Genomic DNA, 27,109 nt, shown 5'->3' on the forward strand with positions numbered 1-27,109 from the left:
CCACACATAGGTTCGAGGAGCCGTTCGACCACGTATTCAGTCATCAACCTCATTCTCAATCAGATACAAACCTGAGGGTCAGAGCCAACACAAAGGAAAAATTCGGCCATGAACAGTCAACCAATTTCGGCCATGAACAGTAAGTTTTGGCCATGGACAGTGAAAATTTTGGCTAACAAAGAGTTCTAATCAACAACTTCAGTTCTTTACACAAACTCAAGAATCAAGCTCAAAAAATCGGCCACCATCAAAATCCAAGACCAAAATTCGGTTCTTGCTCAAATCCAAGAACTACGGTTTCAAACATTGAATCAAAGCATGAAGAACTAACTAAAATCAAAGCAAGGGAATAGGAAGAAGACTTACCCAAATTTCAAGAAGAGTGGAGCTTGAAGAAGGAGAAAATCCCGAACCCTAGATCTGAATTCTCCTTCGCTCGAATCCAAGTGAGAAGAAGAGGAGCTGATGGGTTTTAAAGGGGGAAGCTTTGATTTGTTTAGAATTCTTGAGGAAGAGGAACTCTCAAAGAACTGGAACTCAAGTGAAGAAAACCGAAATTTTGAGAGGGGAAAAGAGCTGGGACCGAATTTGAAGAAGGAAGAAGGAAGAAAGAAAATGGGATTTTTATCCCTTCTCCCAAATTCCGACCCGCGTTCCGCGGGTCAGACTTGTGTCCGACCCGCGTGCTCGCGGGTCGGATCAATCCTACCCGCAATCACGCGGGTCGGATTCATCTGACCCGCGTGAACGCGGGTCAGACCCAGTTCAGGCCCGTTTTGCTATATTTCCCGACTGATTTCGTCCGTTTTCGAAATTTTCGAAGCTTAACCTCATCTCCCGGACGATTTCACGGTATCTTTGCTCATATTTGGAATGTTCAGAGTTCAATTTCATCTCCCGGATAATTTGACGGCATTTTCACTCAGATGGGGAGTTTTCGGAGTTCAATTCCGTCTCCTAAATAATTTTGCGATATTTTCGCCTATTATTGGAATATTCGAAATCCAAACTCCAACGGTACATGAGTCTAAACTGTTTCCCATTTTGACAGGAAGTTCCTAGAGAATATTACAGATAATAATTCTTAAGGATAACCTGGCAACCTCCGGTGGGTACACGAGGTTAAACTGATTCCCGAAACTCCCAGGAGTACACGAGTATAAACTGGTTCTCCTCAGGTTAACGCGAAATCCTAAGGTCAACGTCGGTCAACGCGTAGCCCTAGGTCAACGCCAGTCAACGCGTTGCAATTGATCCAAAAGTCAACTCAATAACATATCAACAAAAAATCCACTCACCAATTCCGGTTCAAGGCTTCAATAACGGTCAGGCGATAAACGCAGTACCGAGAAAATCTTAGCTATTCGACAAAATACAGAATACGCTAAAATATGGAGAAGTCAAGAATCGAAATCATCTGTAGGTCCTTTAACACCGACTGAAGGTGGGGATCCATCATATCCAAAGCGTTTCAGACTCCTCTATAAAAGAATGAGGCTGAAACACTTTGGAGGGGGTATCTGTAGGCGTCTAAAATTGTTTACGAGAGCCCGCACGAAATCCGAAGCAATGAATAGGTGAGTCAAAGAGATTCACCTAATCAGCTCGCACACGTCGCTCGGCGCACTCACGCCATTCAGCCCGTGCGCGCCGGTCAACGCGCGTACGTCAAATCATCCCGTGTGCATCGGTCAACGCGCGTACGTCAAATAATCTCGTGTGTGTCGGTCAACGTGTTCTCGTCCACCGACTCGTGCGCACCGGTCAACGTGTACACGTCAACCAACTCGTGTGCGCTGGTCAACGAGCACACATCAACAAACTCGTGCGCCGGTCAACGCACGCACGTCAATCACCTCGTGCGCGCCAGTCAACGCGCACACGTCAAACCACCTCGTGCGCGCCGGTCAACGCGCGCACGTCAATCAGCACGCGTACATTAATCAACGCGCTTTCAACGATTGGTCTCGTGACGGAGCATACAAATCAACAAATCTATCGAATACGCGACAAGAACAAGTCCCGGAAGAAAGAAACCAAAAAAAGGGAAAAAAGTCGGCGAACCCGCGCTGAGCGCAGGACGGAATGATCCGACCCGCGCAAGCGCGAGACGGACCAATCCGACCCGCGCAAGCGCGGGTCGGATGATTCCGACCCGCGCAAGCGCGGGTCGGATCGTCCTACCACGCAGGAAGGTCTCAAAACACGTTTTGACAGTTTTAAATTGGTTTTTTGCAGGTTTTATCGGTTCCAGGGGTTCTTAACTGACTTGAGATCATCCCCAAACGTGGTTAGGCTGTTATTGACTGAAGATAGAGCCAAATCCCTTGTTCTCATCCAAATAACCGCATTCTAGGCCTATAAATATGAGCCAAAGGCCTCCATTTTCGAGATCTGGAATTTTATCAAGAGGACGAGATGCTGCCGGATTGAAGAGTGAAGGAGCACGAAATTTCAGCAAAGGTCAACGAGATCCCGGCGAACTTCGGAGCAAAGGAGAAGCCGTTCGAAGGATCTGAAGCCCGTACGTCCGTTCCTTGAGATTAGGCTTTGTCTTAATCTCGAGAAGAGCCCTGACTTCGCTTTGTCGATTTCAGGACTTCAAGCAAATACCCCCTTGGTGAGGTAGAAGCTCTGCCCAATTTTCCATCAACCGGATCTGATTCGCGGTCGTCCACGGATTAACCCCGACACCGGCAAAGAACCCACGCAAGCAAAAGCCGATAAACGGATCTTGTGTTTATTTTCAAGAAAGTTATAATCTTTTATTCTTTTGTCATTTGAATTTATTTGTAACGTTTCAAGTTTAATGAAATCAATGACTAAGGTAACTTTCGACGGAAACACACACAATATATTGAAGGAGAAGACGATGGTGTGGCTTATGGAAGCGCTCGCGAAGATGTACGAGCAACCGTCTGTCGCAAATAAGGTGCATCTCGTCAAGACACTCTTTAATCTTATGATGGCAGAAGGACACTCCATAATACACCTTAGCGAGTTCAACACGATTGTTGATCAACTCATCTCCGTAGACATCATATTCGATGATGAAATACAGGCCCTATTGATTCTATCATAGTTGCCGGATAGTTGGGCAGGTTGTGTGACTACAATCAGTAATTCGGCGGGAGAGGATAAGTTGAAACTAAACGAGGTTGTTAGCATGATTCTATCCGAAGAGGTTAAAAGGAAATCGTCTGAATCAGAAGGTTCAGATTCAGTCTTAAATCTCGAGCAGAGAGGTAGAAGCCAGAAGAAGGGTAATCAAAACAGTAATCGGTCGAAATCAACCAAGAAGAGGTTGAACTCGAAAGTTAGGCCTATCAAATAAAAATGTTAGAACTACGGTCAGGAGGGTCATATGTCTTCAGCATGTAAAGCACAAAAGAAGGACGCGAATGAGCAGAAGGCTCATCTCATACAGGATGCATTAATCCTCACTATAGATAGCGATTCTGATTCTTAGGTCATTGACTGAGGAGCCTCGTTCCACGCTACTGCTAATAGGAAGTTTCTTCATAACTATGTAGCAGGGAATTTTGGAAAAGTATATTTGGGGGATAATGAACCCTGTAGTGTTGTTAGAAGAGGAGATGTGAAAATACAGTTGAAGGGCTCTAAGTAGAATCTAAAAAAATTAAGGCACGTACCGAAGCTGAAGAGGAAACTTATTTCGGTTGGTTAGCTTGTAGAAGAAGCTTATGTTTCGACATTCACCGAGGATTCGTGGAATATCTCAAACGGTACTATGATTGTTGCCTGAGATAACAAAATAGGAACTCTCTACCTCACCTCACATGCGAGTGACACCCTCGCAATTGTAGCTAGCAAAGAGAGTACAGATCTGTGGCACAATAGATTAGGACACATGAGCGAGAAGGGGATGAAGATTCTACATTCATAGGGAAAGCTAACCGGCATCGATTCCGTGAAAGTCGGTGTTTACGAGGACTGTACCTTTGGAAAGTAGAAGAGAATTAGTTTCCAGAAGGGTGGAAGGTCACCTAAAACTCAGAAGCTAGAGTTAGTTCATACCGATGTATGAGGTCCAACTAGTGTGTCTTCTCTTGGCGGTTTAACGTACTATGTCACCTTCATCGATGATCACTTGAGGAAGTTGTGAGTATACTTCATGAAGCATAAGTCAGAGGTGTTTGGGATCTTTAAGAAATGAAAAACCATGGTAAAGAACGAGACAGATCTAAAGGTAAAATGTTTGAGATCAGATAATGGTAGAGAATACGAGCTGGAGGAGTTCAAGAGGTTCTGTACTCTAAATAGGATTCGTTTGGAGATGACTACTCCAAGGACGTCGCAGCAAAACGACGTTGTAGAGAGGATAAACAGGACATTGACGAAGCGTGTCAGGAGTATGCGATTATATGCAGGTTTACCTAAGACATTTTGAGAGAATGCGGTGCATACGATAGCTTACTTGATTAATCATGGACCATCAGTTCTATTAGATTACGGGATTTCGGAGGAGGTTTGGAGTGACAAGAAGATCAATCTCTCACATTTACGAGTAATCGGTTGTGTAGCATATGTTCATATCAGTGACCATGTTAGGGACAAGCTTGAGGCTAAGTCATAGAAGTGCACATTCATTAGATACATTATTGATGAGTTTGGATATCGTCTTTGGGATGAGAAGAACAGGAAGATCATCAGAAGCAAGGATGTGATATTCAATAAGGAGGTGATGTACAAGAACATGAACAATGCTAATGATAGACAAAGCAGTAAGAGCAGCACTACGGATACAGGTGGACCTGAGTACATAGATTTGGAGAAACTTCCAGATGGGGGCGACAAAGTCAATTATGATCGAAGAACGGAGGAGGCTTCAGGTGCAGACACGACTACCCAGGGCGTGGAGCTTATGAGGTCATCTACGGTACCCAAACCGTATCTCAGATTTCTCTCATCACTTAATTATTTACTTTTGACAGATAGTGAAGAACCAAAGTGCTATGAGGAGGCTATGCAAGTGAGTGAATCTCAGCAATGGGAGCATGCGATACAAGAGGAGATGGATTCTTTACACACTAATGAGACATGAGAATTAGTCTAACTACCTGCACAGAAGAAAACCTTACATAACAAATGGGTCTATCGGGTCAAGAAGGAGAGTAATGGAAGTAAGAGATACAAGGTCAGATTAATCGTGAAGGGGTTCCAACAGCAGGAAGGAGTGAACTATACAGAGATATTTTCCCCCATGACCATTGACAAATTGGTGGCCTTCACGTGTAGGAGATGAAGACGGAGCCACACCAGAAGGATCGTCGGGTTGATGATAATTAAAGAATAGATTTTTTTTCGTGTAGGAGGATGTTTACAAAGAAGGGAGAGTTCGGGTGAGCTCGTTGATTGTGCTTTGGTCTCCAAGTGGGAGATTGTTAGTCTAAGAGATGTAGACTCAAAACTGGAATCAAAAAAATTATTGGATAGCAGATTTCCTAATTTATTTTAGTAACATGATTCTTAATTTGTTTTGGTAACAAGATTCTTAATCTGTTTTGGTAACATGTTATTAGGATTTGTAATCCGTTTTGTTTTTTGGTTTTAGAATTCCTAGTTTGTTTTGATTTTAGGTTTTCTATTATATGGAACGCCTTAGAAGAGATTAGACATCAGAAAAAGAGAGTTTTTGAGAGAATTCTTCAGAGAGATATCAGAGGGATTAGATCCTATTTGTGGGTATTGTAATATTCTTCAATATTAATCAAAGAATTGTGTGGTGTGACTCCCGAGGACGTAGGCACGATTGCCGAACTTCGTTAAATCTGGTGTGTTCTTTCTTGTTTACTTTCCTATAAGAATTTATTTTTTATTTGCTGTGATTTTTCCTACTTTCCTACTCAAACACATGATCCGAAAGGGCAAGGGTTCGATTTGATTGTTTGAATCCCTAACACATTTTTGTAAGTTCTGTTTACATCTCCTATGTAGAATTTGGTAGATTTAGTCGGGTCGGAAAGAATAGCCAAGATTGGGGTTGGTGGAGTACGTTTGAAGGAAGGGAAGTATATTAAGAAAAGCTTAATGATTCATGGGAGTGTGATTAATAAGCTGAGTGAAAATGGGAAGCAAAGGTAATATTGTAACATGTAGTTAGTTTGTTTCCACATTCTTTTATTGTTTTACTTAATGAAATATTCCACCAATATACTCGAAACAAAAATAAATAGAACATTTCATCAATTATCTTTCATAATAGGAGATTCCTTCTCATCTATTCAGTAGAGGAATTTCATTCTGGAGATACTAGTTATCAGTTGGTAGGGCATTTAGTAAAATGAGGCCAGAGCAGAATGTATTTCAGCCACTAACTAATTTCTTGGTAGCTTATTTGACAAAACGATTTGCTAGTTCGTACCCATTTTTTCTTTCATTTTTCCCATGTACGCACGCGAACACACTCTCTCTCTCTAATGCTGACAAGAAGCTCATGATTTTAATATTAAGTAATTCCATATTGCACAATTTATACCCAAAACAATATCTTATCACTATAGTTGTTTTAATACACTCATACCTAGTCGGAAGGGCTCCTTTAAACTTTGTGGTCAAATAATCCTCTGTTGTCGGATTCCAATACTAAGTTAATTGTGTGTGACAATTTTCTATATAAAATGTGAAAACGTTGTTTCAGGGCCCACATTCCATATCATGATAGTAAGCTAACACACATACTTCAACCAGCTTTGGTTGACAATGCTAAGACCTCAATAACCTGCAAACTAGCACCTGAGGAGGTTTTCTTTTCTCAACTCGTTTATCTAAAATTTATTTCTTCATTGTAATTGAGTTCTTGCTAACATTATGAGTGTTGTTAGGTTCACATAAAGGAAACCAGAGGCACCCTCCAGTTTGTAAGCGGAGCTAAACATGTTACAAGTTATGCTCAAGTGAATGAGGTTGACAATGTTGTCTTTAAATTGTAATGTGATTAATTGAAGCTTTTGTTAGGGTTGCAACAAACGACAACCTGTGCCCTTCCGGATCTTGTGTCAAAAGTATAGCAAGCAAGAAACCAAAATAAATACAAAAACTTACAGAAAAGAATAAATAAAGAGAGAACACCAGATTTAAAGAGGTTCGGTAAACGTGCCTACGTCCTCGGGAGACACACCAGAAAATTCCTTGAATATTGATGAAGATTACAATTCCTGCAAATGGCCACTCTTTCTCTAAGATCTCTGATCTCAAAGTGTTCAGAAACCCTCTTAAAACACTCTTGTTTATGTACTTCAAACCCAAAAAACGTTTAAGGTTTATATATAATCCCAGCACAAAAAACAGTTTCCAACCCGAATCTGGAAAGCTGGAAAACTCAACATCAGTTGACTGATGCTCTGTGTTAGTCGACTGATGAGAACAGTTTCTTCTTGTGCACTGCTTGTGCATGTTATCGGTCGACTGATAACTCTCATCGGTCGACTAACGAGTTCTTATCGGTCGACTGATAAGTGTCGATCGACCGAGCAGAAACTTTTCATAATTGTAGAGGGTTACGTCAGTCGACTGATCTTCTCTTCGGTCGACCGAACAGTGGTTTTTCCTGTTGTTGATTTATTTTTAGGTTTTGGTCTTCACACATCCAAAACCAATAATCTCCCACTTGAAGACCAAACCAACATCAGCGAGCTCTCCCGAACTCCCGCCATCTTCGCAAGCATCTTTTTCTCCCCGAAAAAAATTCTTTCTTCAACTAGATGATCTCACCTCCTCCTAATGTGGCACCGCCTTCATCTTCTACGTGTGAAGGCCAACTGAAGTTACGCACAACTCTAGTTTCTCGATTGTCACTGTTTTTGTCAACATATCTGTTGGATTTTGACTCCCCAAAATCTTCTCCAACTGTAACTTCTCATCCTTTATCAGCGAGCATATGAAGTGGTAATGTACGTCGATGTGATTCGTTCTGACATGATATACTGGATTCTTAGCAAGGTGTATAGCACTCTGACTATCACAATAAAGAACTCCGTTTTTCTGCTTCAAACCCAACTCTTTCAGGCACTGGTTAACCAAATCATCTCCTTACAGGCTTCAGTCACTGCGACATACTCTGCTCAGTCGTGGACAATGTTACTATCTTTACAATCGTGAGACCCAACTCTCTGTTGTTGACGCTAAGGTATAAACATACCCCGTGGTACTTCGTCTCGTATCATGATCACTGGTGAAATCAGCATCCATGTATCCCTACAGTATCAACTCCTTTCTCCCAAAACAAGTGGTATATCCGTAGTCCCTCTCAAGTATCGTAATATCCACTTCACGGCCTCCCAATGCTGCTTCCCTAGATTGCTTACAAACCTACTCACAACTCTCACTGCATGAGCGTTATCCGCCTCGTGCAAATCATCGCGTACATGAGACTATTAATGCCTGATGAATATGACACTCTGCTCATGTGCTCCTTCTCTGAAAGGTAGACTTATTGAAAGGTAGATAGGAGATGAAGGTGTGAGGAGGAGGGGGGAGTGGGGATCTCGGGGAGGCGAGGATGGGGGGCAGAGGAGTGGAAAAGTGAGGTAGAAAGAGAAGGTGTGTTCATAAAATGATGTGGACTAATAATTTTAATAATGTATAGAGATATTTGATTTTGACTAGTTAACTTGGTGGAAAACATGGTTACAAAGTATAGTTCGACAACCATCATATTGTGTCACTAATAGCACGATGCATGTAAAATTTAAGTCATCTCAGCTCCCATCATACTCCACATGTTTTGAGCTTGAGGTCCCAAGCTGCCCATGCAAAGTTTTGATCACTATCGACACATTTCGGATTCTGTTGATTACTCGGTGACGTCATATTTTTTTAAACATTATTTTATTGAACCTGTAAAAAAAATCATATGCTCTGTGGGAAAGTGCTGATTTCGGGAGCATCTGTGGAGAATTATCCCACAGTAATGATAAACTTAACACAAGGAGATGCCCTCAGAACTCCTACCTTCAGAGTTCTACCAAATGATTTTGTCGTCGAATGAAGATCCTGTTTACAGGCGCTTGATTTGAGTCCCATCCCTGATAATTTTGCCAGTGTAGCAGATGAAGACCTATGGTTACAATTGAACACGGGATGCATAACTAATCTTGATATGCTTCAGATGACTCCAAACATAAAACACGACCGTGCTGCTTCTGCAGATGCATCTCTTGTGAGTTACAATTACCACTACTACAGTTTCGTTTGTACACATTTTCTGAATTACCAACATAAAGTCTTATTTTTTTTATTTGATAAATAACAACAGATGTCTGTTTTGAGAAGTTGGAATTATGACAATGCTTTCTTTAAACAATACATGCATACTGATACAATTGTTTATTCAAATTACATTATATCTTCTTAAGCATTGGATGACAGGTATAATATGTGAAAAGCCACCCTTGTTGTTGACACAATTAGTTCCATCCATAACGCCAAAGAATCAGAAAGAATTCTACAAAACTGAAGTGTAGTTGTAGCTGTTGGTACTGAATGATAATAGACAAACACCTCTTGTTATTTCCAGTATTTGATTCTGACATGATACTACTTCACACAACAAAGTGACATTAATTTGCAACTTTGTATCATAGCAAAATAAAACATCATTTCAAAATTTATGACTACACTATTTTTACTGAGCTTTAGCTCAAGTAATAAAGAACTGGAGTGTATTGTGTTAAGAAGTTCCTTGAGACAGCCTGTTGTTATTTTCAGTATGCTAGTCTGACATGACACTACTTCAGACAATATAAGTGACAATAATTTGCAATTTTGTATCATTGTAAAGTAGAACAGCGTTTCAAAATTTATTACTGATTCATTATTTCTTCTGAGGTTTAGATCAGGTGGTAAATAACTGGAGACGATTGTCATATGAAAGTCCTGGGGACTACCTATTTCAGGAGAAAAAAAATCTTTCGTTCAGGAGAAAAAAAATCTTTCGTCTCTTACTCTCCTATTTAAAATAGACTTCGGTAGAAGCTCCTGCTAGTCCTAACAATGACAATAAGTCTCCTGGACTTTCCTAAAAATAAGCAAGCAAACAAATAAATTGTAGAAACAAGAGATAAATGAGGGAAAAAAAGCTGGAAGAGAGTACGCATCGATTATTCTGAACCTTAAGTACATTTTTCTATACCATTCGGCTAGTTAACTGCACCAAATCTGAACCATGTGTCAGTCGCAGCCTTATTTGACCCAGCCAGCCAACCCCTGCCGCCTTTGTTGACATTTGAGAATTCGGTGCCGATTTTTGAGAAAAATGGGAAAAGGTGACGGGTCCCACAATTATTTATTATTAGTGGCGGGTCCTACTAATAATATTTTATTTATGCGTAGTATTTTCAAAACACTATAAATATGGCTCTAAACTCTTAAGGAAATCTCATCCAGAAACAACTCCTCTCATAGAAGAGTAAGAGAGAAAACACAAAGAGAGATTGTGAGAGTTCTTGGAGTGTATCTGATCAAGAGAGGGTGTTCTCTTTGATCTATTCTTTTGGGATATAAAAGAATTTGGCGTCGTCGTTGCACCATGGAGTAGCTCCGAAGGAGTGAACCACATATATCTGTGAGTACTCTGGTTGATCTTGTGCCTTTATTTTGTGTATTGCGTCTCCGTTAGAGGCGTTATTATTCACTCCGCTGCAACAAACTGGTATCAGAGTTGACTTAGAGTACGTATATCTGCTTATCGTATGCTCTGTGGCTGCCACTAAAAATGGATCCTCCACATCAGAAAATAAGTTAGATTAATATTTACTCTTTTAAGGTATTTGATACTATTCACGTGTACGGTACTATTCACATGTACGGTAATATTCACGAATACGATTCTATTCACAAATACGAGAAATACGTAATCTTTCGCCAGAAGATCTACAGTTGAAGACAACATGCTTCGAATTAAGAAGTTCGGCGGCCAAAATTTCAGGTATTGGAGGATGCAAATAGAAAACTATTTGTACTAGAAGGATCTCTTCTTACCCCTCCAAGGAGAGGCGGAGAAACTTGAGAAGATGGACGACGATAAGTGAAAGGTGCTCGATCGTAAAGCACTTGCCACCATCAGACTCAACCTTCACTAGCATGTGACTTACAACGTCTCGCATGCAACCACCACCAAGGAGTTGATGGAGGCCTTGGAGGCGCTGTATGAGAAGCCGTCTATTTCAAATAAGGTGTACCTGATGAAGAAGCTATTCAATCTCAAGATGCAGCAAGGAGCTCGCGTGGCGGACTTCTTGAACGAATTTCAAGCTGTGGTACAACAGCTTGCTGCAGTAGATCTAAAGTTTAACAACGAGATCCAAACTCTTCTGCTACTTTCTTGTCTATCAGATTCATGGGAGAATATGGTGATGACGGTGAGCAACGCTAATGGCAATGATAAGATGAAGCTCGACACAGTGGTTGGGGCAATTCTGGATGAAGAATCTCGTCGCAAAGTCTCAGGAGCTGAGGCCTCTAGCAGTGAGAGTGCTCTGCATGTCGAGGCACGAGGGCGTGCACAGAAAAAGGGTAGGGGACGACGAGGCCAATCAAAATCCAGAGGGAAGTCTAAAGGGCCTAACCCGAATGGTTACGGTGAAGGGAAGTGCTTCAGATGGGGAAAGAAGGACCACTTTGCATGGGACTGCAGAGTTACTGCTCCAGCATCAGCAGGGGATGATTGGGCTGACGGTGCAGCTAATCTCATGCACGAGACGGATTCAGATGCACTTCTCCTATCCCTAGAAGGAAAAAGCAATGCGTGGGTTGTCGACTCTGACACATCTTTCCATGCAACCTCACAACAAAAGTTGCTTTCATCGTTCGTGAAGAAGGACTTAGGGACAGTCTATCTTGGCGACGATCAACCTTACAAGGTTTTCGGGAAGGGAAATTATACCCTCAATATGGAGGGCGGGACCACCTTGACGCTGAATGATGTTCGACATGTACCGGATCTCAGGCGAAATCTTATATCAGTCGGGCAACTGACTGATTCCGGTTACAGAGTATCCTTCGAGCAGAGAAGCTGGAAGGTATCCAAGGATGCCCTGGTGGTGACACACGACAAACACGAGGGGTCTCTCTACATCGCCAACGGGAAGATTGACCACTTGCTTGCCGCAGGACAAGCATCATCATCATCTGTCGACTGCATGACTTAGCATCGACGACTTGGCCACATGAGCGAGAAGGGGATGCAGATTATGGCCGCAGGAGAGATGCTTCCGGGTCTGAACAAGATCGATCTGACTTTCTGTGAGAACTGCATCCTAGACAAACAAAAAAAGGTGAGCTTCAACAAGACCAGACCGACTCCAAAACTACAGAAATTGGAGTTGGTGCACACCGACGTGTGGGGACCTGCGCAAGTCTCATCTATTGGCAACTCTCTTTATTTTGTCATTTTTATTGATGATGCTACTAGAAAACTATGGGTGTTCTTTTTGAAGCACAAGTCAGATATTTTCATCATCTTCAAGAAGTGGCTTGCCTGTGTGGAGAATGAAACAGGTAATAAGCTGAAGTGCCTAAAATCCGATAATGGAGGCGAGTATTGTAGCCAGGAGTTTGAGAACTTCTGCTCGTCCTGTGGGATTCGGAGACTGAAGACTGTCCCAGGCACACCTCAGCACAACGGAGTGGCGGAGCGCATGAATCGTACTATCTTGGAGCGTGCCAGAAGCATGAGGATCCATTTCGGATTGCCCAAGAGGTTTTGGGCCGAAGCTATCAATACTGCTGCATACTTGATCAACCACGGGCCATCCGGGGCTCTCAATTATGGGATACTTGAAGAGGCTTGGACTGGAAAGAAGCTGAAGCTAGAACATTTGCGAGTATTTGGTTGTGACGCCTATGTCATGACCAATCCTACAAACCGGTCAAAACTTGATCCAAAGTCAAAGAACCTCTCTTTCATTGGCTATGGCAAAGATGAGTATGAGTATCGTTTCTGGGATCACGATGCACGTAAGGTGGTGTGTAGTCGTGATGTCGTGTTCCATGAGAATGAAGTGTACAAGACCAAAGAGGTGAGTAGGAGTCAGCTATCTCCCCCTCTTTTTCCAGATATTGCTGACAGTGAGGACGGCGGTGAGATACCAGTCAGCATAGAAGACGGAGACCAAGAGAACGTGCGGAATGCACAGCAGCAGGATCCAGCAGAGTTGCCAATCGTAATACGCAAAGCTCCAAGAAATGTAAGGGTGCCAGAGAGGTACCTTTCCATCATGAATTATCTTCTCTTGACTGACAGTGGTGAGCCAGAGAGCTATGAGGAGGTATAGCAGATCGGCAAAGCTCGTGACGAGTGGGAGTCTGCCATAGAGGAAGAAATAAAGTCCTTGATGAAGAATGGGACTTGGGAGCTCGTAAAACTTCTAAGAGGACGAAAGGCTCTTCATAATCGGTGGATTTATCGGGTCAAGGATGAAGCCGATGGATGGAAACGCTACAAGGCGAGTTTTGTAGTGAAGGGCTATGAGCAGAAAACAGTGATAGACTATTCTGACGTTTTTGCTCCCGTCATCAAGTTGACCACGATCCGAACAGTGCTAAGCATTGTGGCAGTTCGAGATCTCCATCTGGAGCAGATGGATGTGAAGACGACATTCCTTCATGGAGATTTAGAGGAGGAGATCTATATGCATCAACCAGTGGGCTTCGAGGAACGAGGCAAGGAGGGCCTCGTGTGTCACCTGCTCAAGAGCTTGTATGGCCTGAAGAAAGCTCCGCGACAGTGGTACATGAAGTTCGAGAACTTTATGAAGGAGAACGGTTTTCTCAAATGCGACACAGACCATTACTGTTTCATCAAGAGATACGACGAATCCTATGTGATACTCTTGATTTATATTAATGACATGTTAATTGCAGGTCCCGACTTGGCCCGCATTGAGGAACTCAAGTGACGTCTCTCCGAGTGCTTCGAGATGAAGGATCTGGGTCTAGCAAACCAGATTCTAGGAATGAGGATCATCAAAGACAGATCAACACGGAGGCTGAGGTTGTCTCAGAAGGCCTACATTAAGAAGATTCTTAAAAATTTTGGCATAGAGAAAGCTAAACCAGTGGGCTCGCCATTTGCGAGTCATTTCAAGCTATCAAAGATGCAAGCACCAGAGACTGCTTAGGAGCATGAGTTCATGGCCAACATACCATACGCATCTGTTGTCGGGTGTTTGATGTATGCGATGGTGTGTACGAGGCCAGATATTGCACAAGGAGTGGGAGTTGTGAACCGCTTCATGAGCAATCCAGGGAAACAACACTGGGGTGCGGTCAAGTGGCTTCTACGCTACTTGAGAAGCTCGCCCGACCGTTGTCTTGAGTATGGCGGGATAGATTTACAGCTAGAGGGCTTTTGTGATGCAGACTATGCCGGGGATATGGATTCGAGAAGGAGTACAAGCGGCTACATCTTCATCTTGAGTGGTGGAGCGATAAGTTGGAGATCCAAGTTACAGGATACTTTTGCTTTGTCGACAACCAAAGCCGAGTACGTGTCTGCAGCAGAGGCAGCAAAGGAGTTGCTATGGTTGAAGGTTTTTCTTCTCGAGCTTGGAGTAAGCTTTGAGAAATACTTCATCCACTGCGACAGTAAGAGTGCCATTCACTTGTTAGAGAACGACGCATGTCATGCTCGGACCAAGCATGTTGACGTAAAGGATCATGCCATACGGAGATGGCAAAGCAGGAACGAGCTCAAGCTTGTGAAGATTGATACGAGGTACAATCCAGCCGATATGTTGACCAAACCAGTTCCGCTCGAGAAGGTGAGGCTGTGTGTAGCCTCGTATGGTCTCCGTTGAGAATGTTAAGGACCGTGCAAGACGCCAAAGATACAAGACATCCAGATGATGCAACCAAGAGTGGTGTGAAGATATGATTGATATTCAATCAAATCTTCAAGTGGGAGATTGTCAATCGCAGCCTTATTTGACCCAGCCAGCCAACCCCTGCCGCCTTTGTTGACATTTGAGAATTCGGTGCCGATTTTTGAAAAAAATGGGAAAAGGTGACAGGTCCCACAATTATTTATTATTAGTGGCAGGTCCTACTAATAATATTTTATTTGTACGTAGTATTTTCAAAACACTATAAATAGGGCCCTAAACTCTTAAGGAAATCTCATCCCAGAAACAACTCCTCTCATAGAAGAGTGCCACACACAGCCCCAAACGGCGAAATCCTCTGGGTTCATCCCGATCTGATTGAAGACGATCAGTGGACGACCTCCATGATCAAAAAGGGTAAGGCAAGTTCTGCAATGCTACCTCCGCGATCTTCGAAGAGGATGGTAATGAAGCTCCTACCTTCCCGCTCTCCGAAGTGTAGGCATCGAAAATTGCCGATAGGTCCCCACTCACAGCTCGGTGTTAACGATCGACGATCGAACCAAGAGAGGGTGTTCTCTTTGATCTATTCTTTTGGGATATAAAAGAATTTGGCGTCATCGTTGCACCGTGAAGTAGCTCCGAAGGAGTGAACCACGTATATCTGTGAGTACTCTGGTTTATCTTGTGCCTTTATTTTGTGTATTGCGTCTCCGTTAGAGGCGTTATTATTGGGGTGTATCCTAACACCAGGTACCAACCTACATAGTCGATATCTGTTCAGTCATTAAAAGGAAGATAAATCTATATTCTGCTACACCCACAATGTCGTAATTCTTTGTGTAAAGGCTATGAAAATTTCTCAGATTATCACTGTATCATAAGATCTCTGCTCATACTACACAGTTAGTTTCAGGTTTAAATTTCATGGATTTGTATTGATTACGTTGTGGTCACTTTTGAAATGGTAAAACTTTTAGATGAAATAAATATTGTCATAGCATTACAAAGAGATGTGGTAGTTAGCTGTATATTTTTTTTCTCTTTTCCAAATCTAATTAATATTTTGTCTGAAGGAACTAGCCTTTCATGAAGGAGCTTCCAAGGAAAAATCTCGTGGTTTTCAATCTGAGTTCAGCATGAACAAATCACAATTCAATACGTTCAAGCAACAATATACTGCCCTGGAAAGTGAATGCAACCTCCTGAGAGAGGAGGAAGCATCTCTTAATGAAGCTCTCTCAGTATCCTAACAAAATGTGGAACTAGAGTTGAGAAGGAAAGCCTGCTGAAGGACTTGAAAGTCAAAAAACTGAAGATGAAGGATCTTAGAGAAGAGATCAGATTATTCAGTTTGGCATTTGCACAACATGAGGGCTTAATCACTTCCCTGTATTCCAAGTCTAAGGCTATGATGGAAAATCTTAAATCTTCAATGCCGGTACCTGAACTCTATGATTGTTGATCCAAATCAATCAGTGTATTCATTCATAAGAGGTTAGTTTATTCCCTTGCACTGAGCACTGTTCCACCACTTGTTGAATGTACTAGACATTACATTGATGTCTACTGAAAGTTATATTTATATCAAAACTAAGTTCTAGTTGATTGCATCACATACTTTATAGATTGATATGCGGAACATAATTATTCTCTCTGTATGTTGCTTTAGTTTATATCAATTATTATGTTAGTTCTCTTTAGTTTGTCCCTTATTCTTCACCTTATACACTGATATACTTACTAGTTGTTGTTTATGCTGGGCATAGTCAATTGGCTGCATTGCTTTTTACAGTAGAAATAATCGAATTATACACCTGATCCATTCAGGTATTGACAGGTAATTGTGTTAGTTTGGGTGTAGACCAAACTCACCTCCGACGGCGGAGGAGCTCCGACGAGCTCCAGAATGACGCAGGCGAGCTCCGGCAGTCGCAGGCGAAGCCACAGGCGGCGAGGTCCAGGCGATCTTCGGCAGCACAGCTCTGCGTTCGAGCCTCCCCCTGAACTCTGCGTTCGCCTCCCGCGAGCTCTGCGTTCGCCTCCCCCTTTCAGCTCTGCGTTCGTTCGACCTCGGCGTTTGTTCGACCTCTGCGTTCGGCTCGAAGTTGGCGTCGAAGCGGTCGCTGGCGACAGGCTGTCGCCAGCCCATCCACTCTCCCTATAAAACCCCCCCTCCAGCGTAGGGTTTGTGGTTGCTGAGTCTTCCCCCTTCTCCGATTTTTTCTTCCCTGGCGGCGGCGGAAAACCCCCCAAATCGCAGCTGCGATTTTGATTAAATCCCAGCATTCAACAGTGGTTGAGGGGATTTAAGAAGAGAGAGAGAGAGAACCAAAAAGGGGTTTTTTATTGTGGGGTTATTCTTTATTCTCAAGTGAGAATTGAAAGGGTTCATACCCTTTAATTATTAACACTGTAGCTACAGTGCTTATTTGAGAAATCTCAGTTTTGAGATCTGCTCCTAAATTGTAATTTCTTGTTTGATTAATAAGAAATTATCTGTGTGGCTCCCGATGACGTAGGCAGTTGTCGAACCTCGTTAAAACTTGCTTTTTCTATTCTGTGTTTCTGTTGCATTAGGGATTTCGGCGTTAGATTCCCAACAACTGGTATCAGAGCGTGAAACGATCTAGAACAAGTCAGATTCAAGTGGGAGCCATGGCCACAGATGAGGCAAAAATGAGACTTGAGAAATTTGATGGAACAGATTTTGAATTCTAGAAAATGCAGATAGAGGATTATCTGTATCAGAAAAATCTGTATCAACCACTATCGGGGAAGAAGCCAGATTCTATGAAGGAAGAAGAGTGGAACCTTCTAGATAGACAAGCCCTCGGAGTTATCAGATTAACGTTGACTCGCAATGTTGCGTTCAACATAGCGAAGGAGAAGACCACGGCAGGTCTTATGGCAGCACTCTCAAACATGTATGAGAAGCCATCAACCGCGAACAAAGTTCATTTGATGCGGCGGTTATTCAATCTGCAAATGGCAGAAGGCGCGTCAGTAGCACAACACCTCAATGAACTTAATACGATTACAACCCAATTGAGTTCAGTTGAGATTGAGTTTGATGAAGAAGTTCGGGCGTTGATATTGTTGTCTTCCCTACCAGAGAGTTGGAACGCTACAGTCACAGCTGTGAGTAGCTCGCCGGGAAAGAAAAAGTTGAAGTTCGACGACGTTCGTGATTTGGTTCTCAGTGAGGAGATCCGACGGCGAGAGACTGGTGAAGCTACAACCTCTTCAGTATTGCATACAGAGTCAAGAGGTAGAAATTCAACCAGAGGAAACGGACGAGGAAAATCAAACTTCAGAGGTAGATCAAAGGACAGGAGGTCCAAATCAAGGAATCCAAGCAACAGCTCGAAGGCTATCGAGTGTTGGAATTGTGGAAAGACCGGGCATTACAAGAATCAGTGCAAGAGTGCACAGAAGGAGAAGGAGGCGAAGGCAGAGGTGAATGTCACTTCCACTTCAGGAGGAGACGACGCATTGATATGCTCTTTGGAGAGCAAGGAGGAATCTTGGGTGTTAGATTCAGGAGCGTCGTTCCATGCTACCTCTCAGAAAGAATTCTTCGAGAAGTATACCCCCGGAAATCTTGGATACGTATATCTTGGTGATGATCAACCATGTGCTATTGTGGGTAAAGGCGTGGTGAAAATTAAGTTGAACGGGTCAGTATGGGAGCTAAAGGATGTCAGGCATATTCCCGACCTGAGAAAGAATTTAATATCTGTAGGCCAGTTGGCTGGCGAAGGATATACCATGACCTTCCACGGAGATGATTAGAAGATCTCAAAGGGCGCAATGATGATTGCCCGAGGCAGGAAGACTGGTACCCTATATATGACAGCAGGTGCACGTTGTTCGATCTCAGTTACAGCAGGCAATGAGACTTCAAAGCTGTGGCACCAGAGACTCAATCATATGAGTGAAAAGGGGATGAAGATCATGCACACAAAGGGAAAACTCACAGGACTGCAGTCAGTGGAGATGGATATGTGTGAAGAATGCATACTTGGAAAGCAGAAGAGAGTCAGCTTTCAGACAAGTGGCAGAACCCCAAGGAAAGAGAAGCTAGAGCTCGTTCACTCAGATGTTTGGGGACCAATAACCACCGCGTCCATTGGTGGAAAACACTACTTCGTGACTTTTATCGATGATCACTCTCGGAAAGTGTGGGTCTACTTTCTGAAGCATAAGTCAGAAGTATTTGAGGCTTTCAGGAGATGGAAAGCTATGGTCGAGAATGAGACCGGTCTGAGAATAAAGAAGCTCAGGACCGACAATGGCGGTGAGTATGAAGATACCGGATTCAAGAAGTTCTGCTATGAGCACGGGATCAGAATGGAGAGAACCGTGCCCGGCATGCCTCAGCAAAATGGTGTAGCTGAGCGGATGAACCGAACGTTGACAGAGAGAGCCAAAAGCATTCGTGTACAGTCAGGCCTACCGAAGCAGTTCTGGGCAGAAGCAGTCAACACAACAGCTTACTTGATCAACCGAGGTCCATCGGTTCCATTGGAGCACAGAATACCAGAGGAGGTATGGTGCGGAAAGGAGGTAAAACTCTCACATCTTAAAGTTTTCGGTTGTTTAGCTTACGTGCATATTAGTGATCAAGGCAGGAATAAACTTGATCCCAAGTCAAAGAACTGCACTTTCATCGGCTATGGTGAAGATGAGTTCGGCTACCGCATTTGGGACAACGAAAATAAGAAAGTGATCCGCAGTAGAGATGTGATATTCAACGAGAAGGTGATGTACAAGGACATGCACAAGACAGATGACTCAGAGAGCGAGTTAATATTTGTAGATGCAGATGATGTCCCGAGTAACCTCTCGGAAGAACCCAATGCAGAGGGTCCTCAGCCAGAAGAGCCTGTTGGACAAGATGGTGCGCAGGAGCCCGACGCACCAGCTCCGATATTAAGAAGATCTTCTCGTCCTCCTGTACCCAACAGGAGATACATGAACTATCTGTTGTTGACAGATGGTGGGGAGCCTGAAAGCTTTGATGAAGCTTGTCAGTGTGGAGATGCGAGCAAGTGGGAGCTTGCCATGAAAGATGAGATGAAGTCTCTCATATCAAACCAGACGTGGGAACTAGCTGAGTTGCCCACGGGTAAGAAGGCACTCCACAACAAATGGGTGTACCGGGTGAAAGAGGAGCATGATGGTTCCAGAAGATATAAAGCCCGGCTAGTTGTCAAAGGTTTCCAGCAGAAGAAAGGAATTGACTACACCGATATTTTTGCTCCAGTGGTGAAGCTAAATACTATCAGGACCGTGATGAGTATTGTAGCAATTGAAGATCTTCATCTCGAACAGTTAGACCTGAAGATGACGTTTCTTCACGGAGATCTAGAAGAGGAGATATACATGCACCAGCCAGAAGGTTTCGCAGAAGAAAAGAAGAAAAACCTGGTGTGCAGACTCAAGAAGAGCTTGTATGGCCTGAAACAAGCCCCAAGACAGTGGTACAAGAAGTTTGACGGCTTCATGCATAAGGAAGGTTTCCAGAAGTGCAACGCCGACCACTGTTGCTACTTCAAAAATTATCAGTCCAGCTATATCATCCTACTGTTGTATGTTGATGATATGTTGGTTGTAGGAGCAGAATGGAGGATATCAAGAGCTTGAAGCAGCAGCTGTCAAAAGAGTTTGACATGAAGGACTTGGGTCCAGCGAAGAAGATCCTTGGAATGCAAATCACGAGAGATAAGAAGAGAGGTCTCTTGCAGTTATCTCAGACGGAGTACATCAACCGTATTTTGCAGAGATTTAACATGGGCAACGCCAAGTCTGTGAGCACACCCTTGGCCAGCCATTTTCGTCTATCGAAGGATCAGTCTCCTCAGTCAGAAGAAGAGAAAGAGAGTATGGCTCAGGTTCCTTACGCCTCAGCTATCGGAAGTTTGATGTACGCAATGGTCTGTACGAGACCAGACATTGGCCATGCAGTGGGAGTGGTCAGCCGGTTTATGTCGAATCCAGAAAAAGCTCATTAGGAAGCGGTCAAGTGGATTCTGAGATATCTACGAGGCACCACATAGAAGTGTTTGCACTTTGGTAAGGGAGAGGTGGAAGTGCAAGGGTACGTAGATGCAGACTTCGGCGGTGAAGTTGATCACCGAAAAAGCACCACCGGCTATGTATTCACCGTCGGAACTACAGCTGTTAGTTGGATGTCACAGGTACAGAAGATCGTTACCCTATCCACTACAGAAGCTGAGTATATTGTAGTGACTGAAGCCAGTAAAGAGATGATATGGCTTCAGGGTTTGTTGACAGAGCTGGGATTCAAACAGGAGAAGAATGTTTTGCACAGTGATAGCCAGAGTGCGATACACTTGGCGAAGAATTCAGCATTTCATTCTAGAACGAAGTCCAAGTGGGAGATTGTTAGGATGAGGGTGTAGATCAAACCTCATTTCCGATGAGGAGCGCCGGCGAGGAGCTCCGACGAGCTCGATGGCGACGCAGGCGAAGCCACAGGCGGCGAGGTCCAGGCGATCTTCGGCAGCACAGCTCTGCGTTCGAGCCTCCCCCTGAACTCTGCGTTCGCCTCCCCCGAGCTCTGCGTTCGCCTCCCCCTTTCAGCTCTGCGTTCGTTCGACCTCGGCGTTTGTTCTACCTCTGCGTTCGGCTCGAAGTTGGTGTCGAAGCGGTCGCTGGCGATAGGCTGTCGCCAGCCCATCCACTCTCCCTATAAAACCCCCCCTCCAGCCTAGGGTTGTGGTTGCTGAGTCTTCCCCCTTCTCCGATTTTTCCTTCCCTGGCGGCGGCGGAAAACCCCCCAAATCGCAGCTGCGATTTTGATTAAATCCCAGCATTCAACAGTGGTTGAGGGGATTTAAGAAGAGAGAGAGAGAGAGAACCAAAAAGGGGTTTTTTTATTGTGGGGTTATTCTTTATTCTCAAGTGAGAATTGAAAGGGTTCATACCCTTTAATTATTAACACTGTAGCTACAGTGTTTATTTGAGAAATCTCAGTTTTGAGATCTGCTCCTAAATTGTAATTTCTTGTTTGATTAATAAGAAATTATTTATGTGGCTCCCGAGGACGTAGGCAGTTGCCGAACCTCGTTAAAACTTGGTGTACTGTTCTCTATTCTGCGTTTCTGTTGCATTAGGGGATTTAGGCGTTAAATTCCCAACAAATTGCATAGCTTTTTGGTCCTAAATTGTCGATACACCGGTTAAGTTCTTCTTATTGACTTAATCATTGAGGTCATTCTCTATATTTCAAATATCTACCGTTGGATTGGTACCACTAGAAGACAAAGCACTTTGAGATGTGGTGATTCACATGTATTGAGTGAGTCAATAACTCAAAAACATTTTTTCAGTCCGCAAATGCATTAATATGGAAGACCATATTTGTTCAATGTCTTGCTGTCTTCTGAGAAAGAGGGAGGTGGATTAGAATATAAGAGGAGAGAGGTAGGCTGTCCATTGTTAAAGGAGCACAAGTAGACTCCTGATCCTATGAACACATGCATTGGATTTGGATTCTGAAACAAGAGGAAGGGGGATCAAAATCACTGCAAAATCTCCAAACCTGAACAAATAGATTAGTCCACTGATGTACAATTTGCCTCTTCTCTCTGTTCTCATACACACATGGGTGACTTAGCTAGCTGACAAAAGTTGTGGGTCCCTTTGTTGCTGAGCAAAAAGATCCTTGTGGCCCTAATGAGGGAACAATCCTTATCAGCTTTTGTACTGAAATCTAGAGCAAGACAAAGTGTTCTTTTTATGGGGAGGGTACAATGCATCCATGAGAATGGTATGGTAGTTTTGTTTCCAGGTCTCCAGATATGGTTACAGGTTAATTTCCATCGCTTCTCATGTGAATTTGGCCCATACCCTGCTAGTACAAGCAGATGAAATAGCAGGAGAAGCATTTCAAGCTTTTACCATAAGATAAATAGGACCTCCCATTGCATTTTAACTGCCTCTTGTCTACCATATTAAATTCCTCCACCTCCCACTTCTCTATTTATTTAGAGCAACTATGGACCTATAATGCATCTCCCCTTCTCTGGTCCTATATTCAACCTCCGGAAATTGTCTTGTGCCTAAATCTCTTCAGTTTTTGTAAACCACAATGGCCTCTGGAAGGCAGCTGTTCGAGTTGCTTGAAGAGAAGCAAGAACCTTTCTTGTTAAATGTTTACTTAATGGAGAATGGGTGTTCAAGTAAGAGGCTGGAGAGAATCAGCAGTCAGGGTTTTACTAATAAAGGAAGAAGAGGTGCTGCTGGTAGCTTTTTGAGGTCTATATTGACCAAGCTTCTTCAAGGGAAGCAATCAATTAAAGCTCTGAATTGTGATAGTAAATCGATAGAGAGTGGAAGAATGAGTGTTTTCAGTTGCTTTTCTGGCATCAGTCCGAGAGAATTGGGTGGGGATCATCAATGCAGATGCGTGGAGATGGAGGACTCCTCCAAGCAGCTCAGCCCTGTATCAGTGCTGCAATACCCTAATCACAGTAAGTTCTCTCACTTGTCAGCTAATAATAATTTGGGTTATTGTGGATAGCCCCCCTCGACTATCGCCAAATTGAACTCACTGCTCCCCTATTGTTACAGATAGACCCCCTGTCCCTGAGTGAATTTTTTTCACCCTGATCAGGGGGTCTATACGCAACAACAGATTTTCACTCAGTGATGAAGGTTCTACCTGCAACAATGGAACTACAGGGGTAGTAAATTTAATTTGGCGGTATCACAAGGTGTCTATCTGCAATTAACCTTAATAATTCAACCTTACAGTAACACAGATTCCTTCATCATAGTAACCTCTCTCTAATCTCGCATTTTGCATTAGGATTCAAGGAAGAGAACCAATCAACAAGCTCGAGTTTCGATTCCCCAAGAGAAATGCCTGAGATCTCTGCCTTCCCACATCACACCAAATCAAACAAGGGACAGGTTCATGAGCAGCAGCTCATATTGGATTGTGTGAGGGAAGCAGAGGAGAGGATTCGCGATTACGGACTTGGGTGCTTCAGCACGGAGGTTAGAGCAAAGGCCATCCGTGAGAAGGTTCTCTCATGGGAGAAGCTACAAGGAGACATGAGTAGCTTGGGGAAGTTGTTAGGTTCAGACATTTCAGAGCTGAGGAGTGAGTGGAGCCAGTACAGGGCTGATGCAGCAGAGATAGGGATTGGAGTAGAAGCATTCATCTTTGAAGAGATTTTAGATGAAACTGTATTAGAGATTTTAGGCTCTCGTTGTACATAGACAAGAATTTTGAATTCACACTTCCACCGAGTCAAATAGCAATTTAGTTATATTAATCAGTAGTTTCTTCTCTTTTCTTTTCTCGCCAATTGACTAAAGGGTTAATTGCGAATAGACCCCCTGTAACATCTCCCCATTGCTGACAGAACCCATGTAATACTATTGCAGATAGACCCCCTGCGTGAAATTATTGACTTTTTTACCCTCAAGAGGTCCATTTGTCAGAAAACAAATTTCTCTTTCTTTCAGTATAAAAGAGTCGAAACATTTCACTTAGGAGGTCCATTTGCAAGAATGTAGGGGGTCTATCCTCAACTGAGCAATAATACAAGGGCCCTGTCTACGATTAAACCCTTGATTAAATGATAGTCTTACTTCATGATCGAGTTCTAGAGTTTTGGGGTGAGTCTAGAAAAGAAAATAGAGTTGCTAGTTGCAGTGGCCTGTAAACATGGTAATCGACAATGTCGCTGTCTGATTTCTCTCCGGCCATGTGCTGATTAATTGCAGGAAAAAAAAATATAGGAGGAGGAAGGAGGGATTAATGTTGACATAGATGTTTGCCTAACCAACATAAAGATGGAAAGATTTGAGAGTAGGAATATTTACTTGCTCTTTTATGCATGACCCACAACTGCAACTGTGTCTCTTTTTCCCATTAATTGTTTCTCATCAAAGCTTTATATGATTAGGATTTGCACTTATCTGTGCTACGCTATATCACAGTTAAAGGGTGCATTTAGTTTGATGTAGTTAGTGTCAGTTTGGTATTTTTAGAACTTATAATAATTGCTTATAAAAGCATCTTATTGAAGTAATTTATATAAACTGCTGAAAATAGTTTGATCATTAAATATCAAAAACTGCTTAAAAAACAGCTAAGATGTTTTGGTAGGGCCGTGCTTAATGATAATTGTTAAATATAACACGGTGTTGTAAAAATATTAGTCTTAAAATCTGCTAGATTTGAAAGTGGAAGGACTTTGAGAGAAGATGCTCTTAGCTGGTAATTTGAGCAGAATACAGAAAGTAATTATGAAAAACTTGAAGGCATGTTTGGCTTTCATGAAAGAATGCAAGATTCCAAATATTGTATGCTGAGGTTAAAGTGTATTATCTAGCAAGGAATTATGTCCCATGGTAATAACAATGTGTTGCATATATTGGAAGTAGGGTTAGCAGAATTGGGTTCCATGGTACTAACTTATTGTGTTGATTGCGGATGAACCCCTCTACTATCGCCAAGCTACAAATAGACCTCATGTGCTTCTATGGTCGCAGATTAGAATACCTGGATTTTTCAACTCCTTTAGTTTCATGTTTAAGTTCGGATCGACTTCATTAATCGGAACAAACGAGCTTTGTGAATTGATTTATTTGCTATAAACTAGCATAATGATCACTATAGATAACTAATATAAATGGGAAACTAACGTTGTTGAGAATCAATGGGGTCTATTTTGCAACAGTAGAAGTACACGTCCGCAATTTGGGACAGTACACAGGTTTCCTGTAACTAAGCCTTTTTGAGTGAAGTGTTCCACATGCTCGTTATATGTTGTTCACAGCGTTTGAAACATTTGCTTAAAATCTCTTCACAACGCAAAATTTTTAAAAGACACTGACAAAATTATTTAAATGGTTAGAAGATACAAATCCGTGTGAATAATATTGAACAAATCAACTTGGTCAAAAGGATGTTGTTCACAATGCAAGTCAAAGAAGAATTCTAAGCTAAATTTCTCCTTACATTAATTAGCTCGTGTAATTTTGTGGATCACACGAGCTTGTTGTTTGGGAAACAGATAGAGAAGGCACCCAGCTTGAAGATGAGGCCATTACTTTGAAAAATAACAAATTTGAAGCTAAGAACAATACTGGTCCCCATATAAACAGAGATGAAGCATGTGCTTCCATTTGATTGGAATCACCAACAAAGAGCATGAATACATATTAAAAAACTTTGTCCTTTTTTCTGTTAGACTAGACACACATCTAGCACCTAATCCTTTTGTATTAGACTAAGCCAAGATGCTCAATTAGCCAACTAAGCAATTGGGACTTTATTGTTGTTCTGGAGTTTTGGAGCAGCTAATTATTTAGAGGATGAGAGACTTAATGTCTCAGGGAAACTAGATAATAAACACGGCCAGATGTCAACAGAAGGGAGTGCGGGCCTAGGAATCCTATGGAGTACCCTCTAGAAAAACAATTCATGATAACATGCTACTATTTTACTATCAATTTTAAAGCAGTGCAATAATCTTTATACAGTTTTAATATTACCCTTAAATATCGCTGTGAATAACTAAATATCGTACTTGTAATATTATTTCAATATAATCGCCAATTTTAAAATGTATTGTTAGAATATGTACCATGGTTTTACATGAAGGGGCCCTTTATTTGATTTCTTTTTGTAGAAATTCTCATACATTTAAATTCTTCGGATGTTTATCATGCATTAACCAAAGAGTGGGTTTAAAGATCATTTTCACGTGGTTTCAATTAAGCCACAAAGCCTACAATGAAATTAAAAGAGATTAGTACTTTCATATTTATGGGATGTAGTCGTTGAAAAGTCACCGCTGACCTCTAGACAATCTATAATCCTCTAGTCCATCTTTCTCACTCTTAGCATAAATAACTTCACTACTATTCTAGTTCTCTAGTTCTCTCCTCAATCTCATGGTAAAATTAGATTACTCTAGAACTTGCTCTGAGGTATAGAGAAGTATCTAGAGAACTCTCTCCTCCAATCTTGTAGTTTATAAATAAAAGGGGATGGTCAGGTAGTTCTGTGTACGAGTTGAGAGAGACAGTCGAGCCCACTTACAAGAGTTGTAAGAGAGTGTGAGTGTCGGTGAGGTATAGAGCTCTTGAGTATGAGAGACTTGTTCCTGTATTGCGTGCTTGTATTGATTTTCAATGCAAGAGTTAAAACTGAAAGTTTGCTTTTAAGTGCCAAACTCTTCTCCTTTGATCCAACAATTTGGTATCAGAGCCAAGTT

The 27,109-nt window shown here is 42.5% G+C and overlaps 2 protein-coding genes across 2 annotated transcripts in view; both read left to right on the top strand.

The window, feature by feature from the left end:
* The window catches only part of LOC109834276 (kinesin-like protein KIN-7L), a 36,814-nt gene extending 20,139 nt beyond the window's left edge, over window positions 1-16,675 (top strand). Inside the window, exons 6-8 of the mRNA XM_020402254.1 lie at window positions 6,662-6,764; window positions 6,846-6,926; window positions 15,920-16,675. Of these exons, the coding sequence (XP_020257843.1) occupies window positions 6,662-6,764; window positions 6,846-6,926; window positions 15,920-16,096 (361 nt within the window). The 3' untranslated portion in view covers window positions 16,097-16,675. The remainder of the gene's footprint in view (window positions 1-6,661; window positions 6,765-6,845; window positions 6,927-15,919) is intronic.
* LOC109834277 lies at window positions 21,984-24,116 on the top strand. The gene is made up of 2 exons (XM_020402255.1): window positions 21,984-23,344; window positions 23,683-24,116. The coding sequence occupies exons 1-2, from the start codon at window positions 22,963-22,965 to the stop codon at window positions 24,096-24,098; spliced, it is 798 nt and encodes a 265-aa protein (XP_020257844.1). The 5' UTR covers window positions 21,984-22,962; the 3' UTR covers window positions 24,099-24,116.

Source organism: Asparagus officinalis, chromosome 3 (assembly GCF_001876935.1).
Source record: "Asparagus officinalis chromosome 3, Aspof.V1, whole genome shotgun sequence".
NCBI classification, from domain to species: Eukaryota; Viridiplantae; Streptophyta; class Magnoliopsida; order Asparagales; family Asparagaceae; genus Asparagus; species Asparagus officinalis.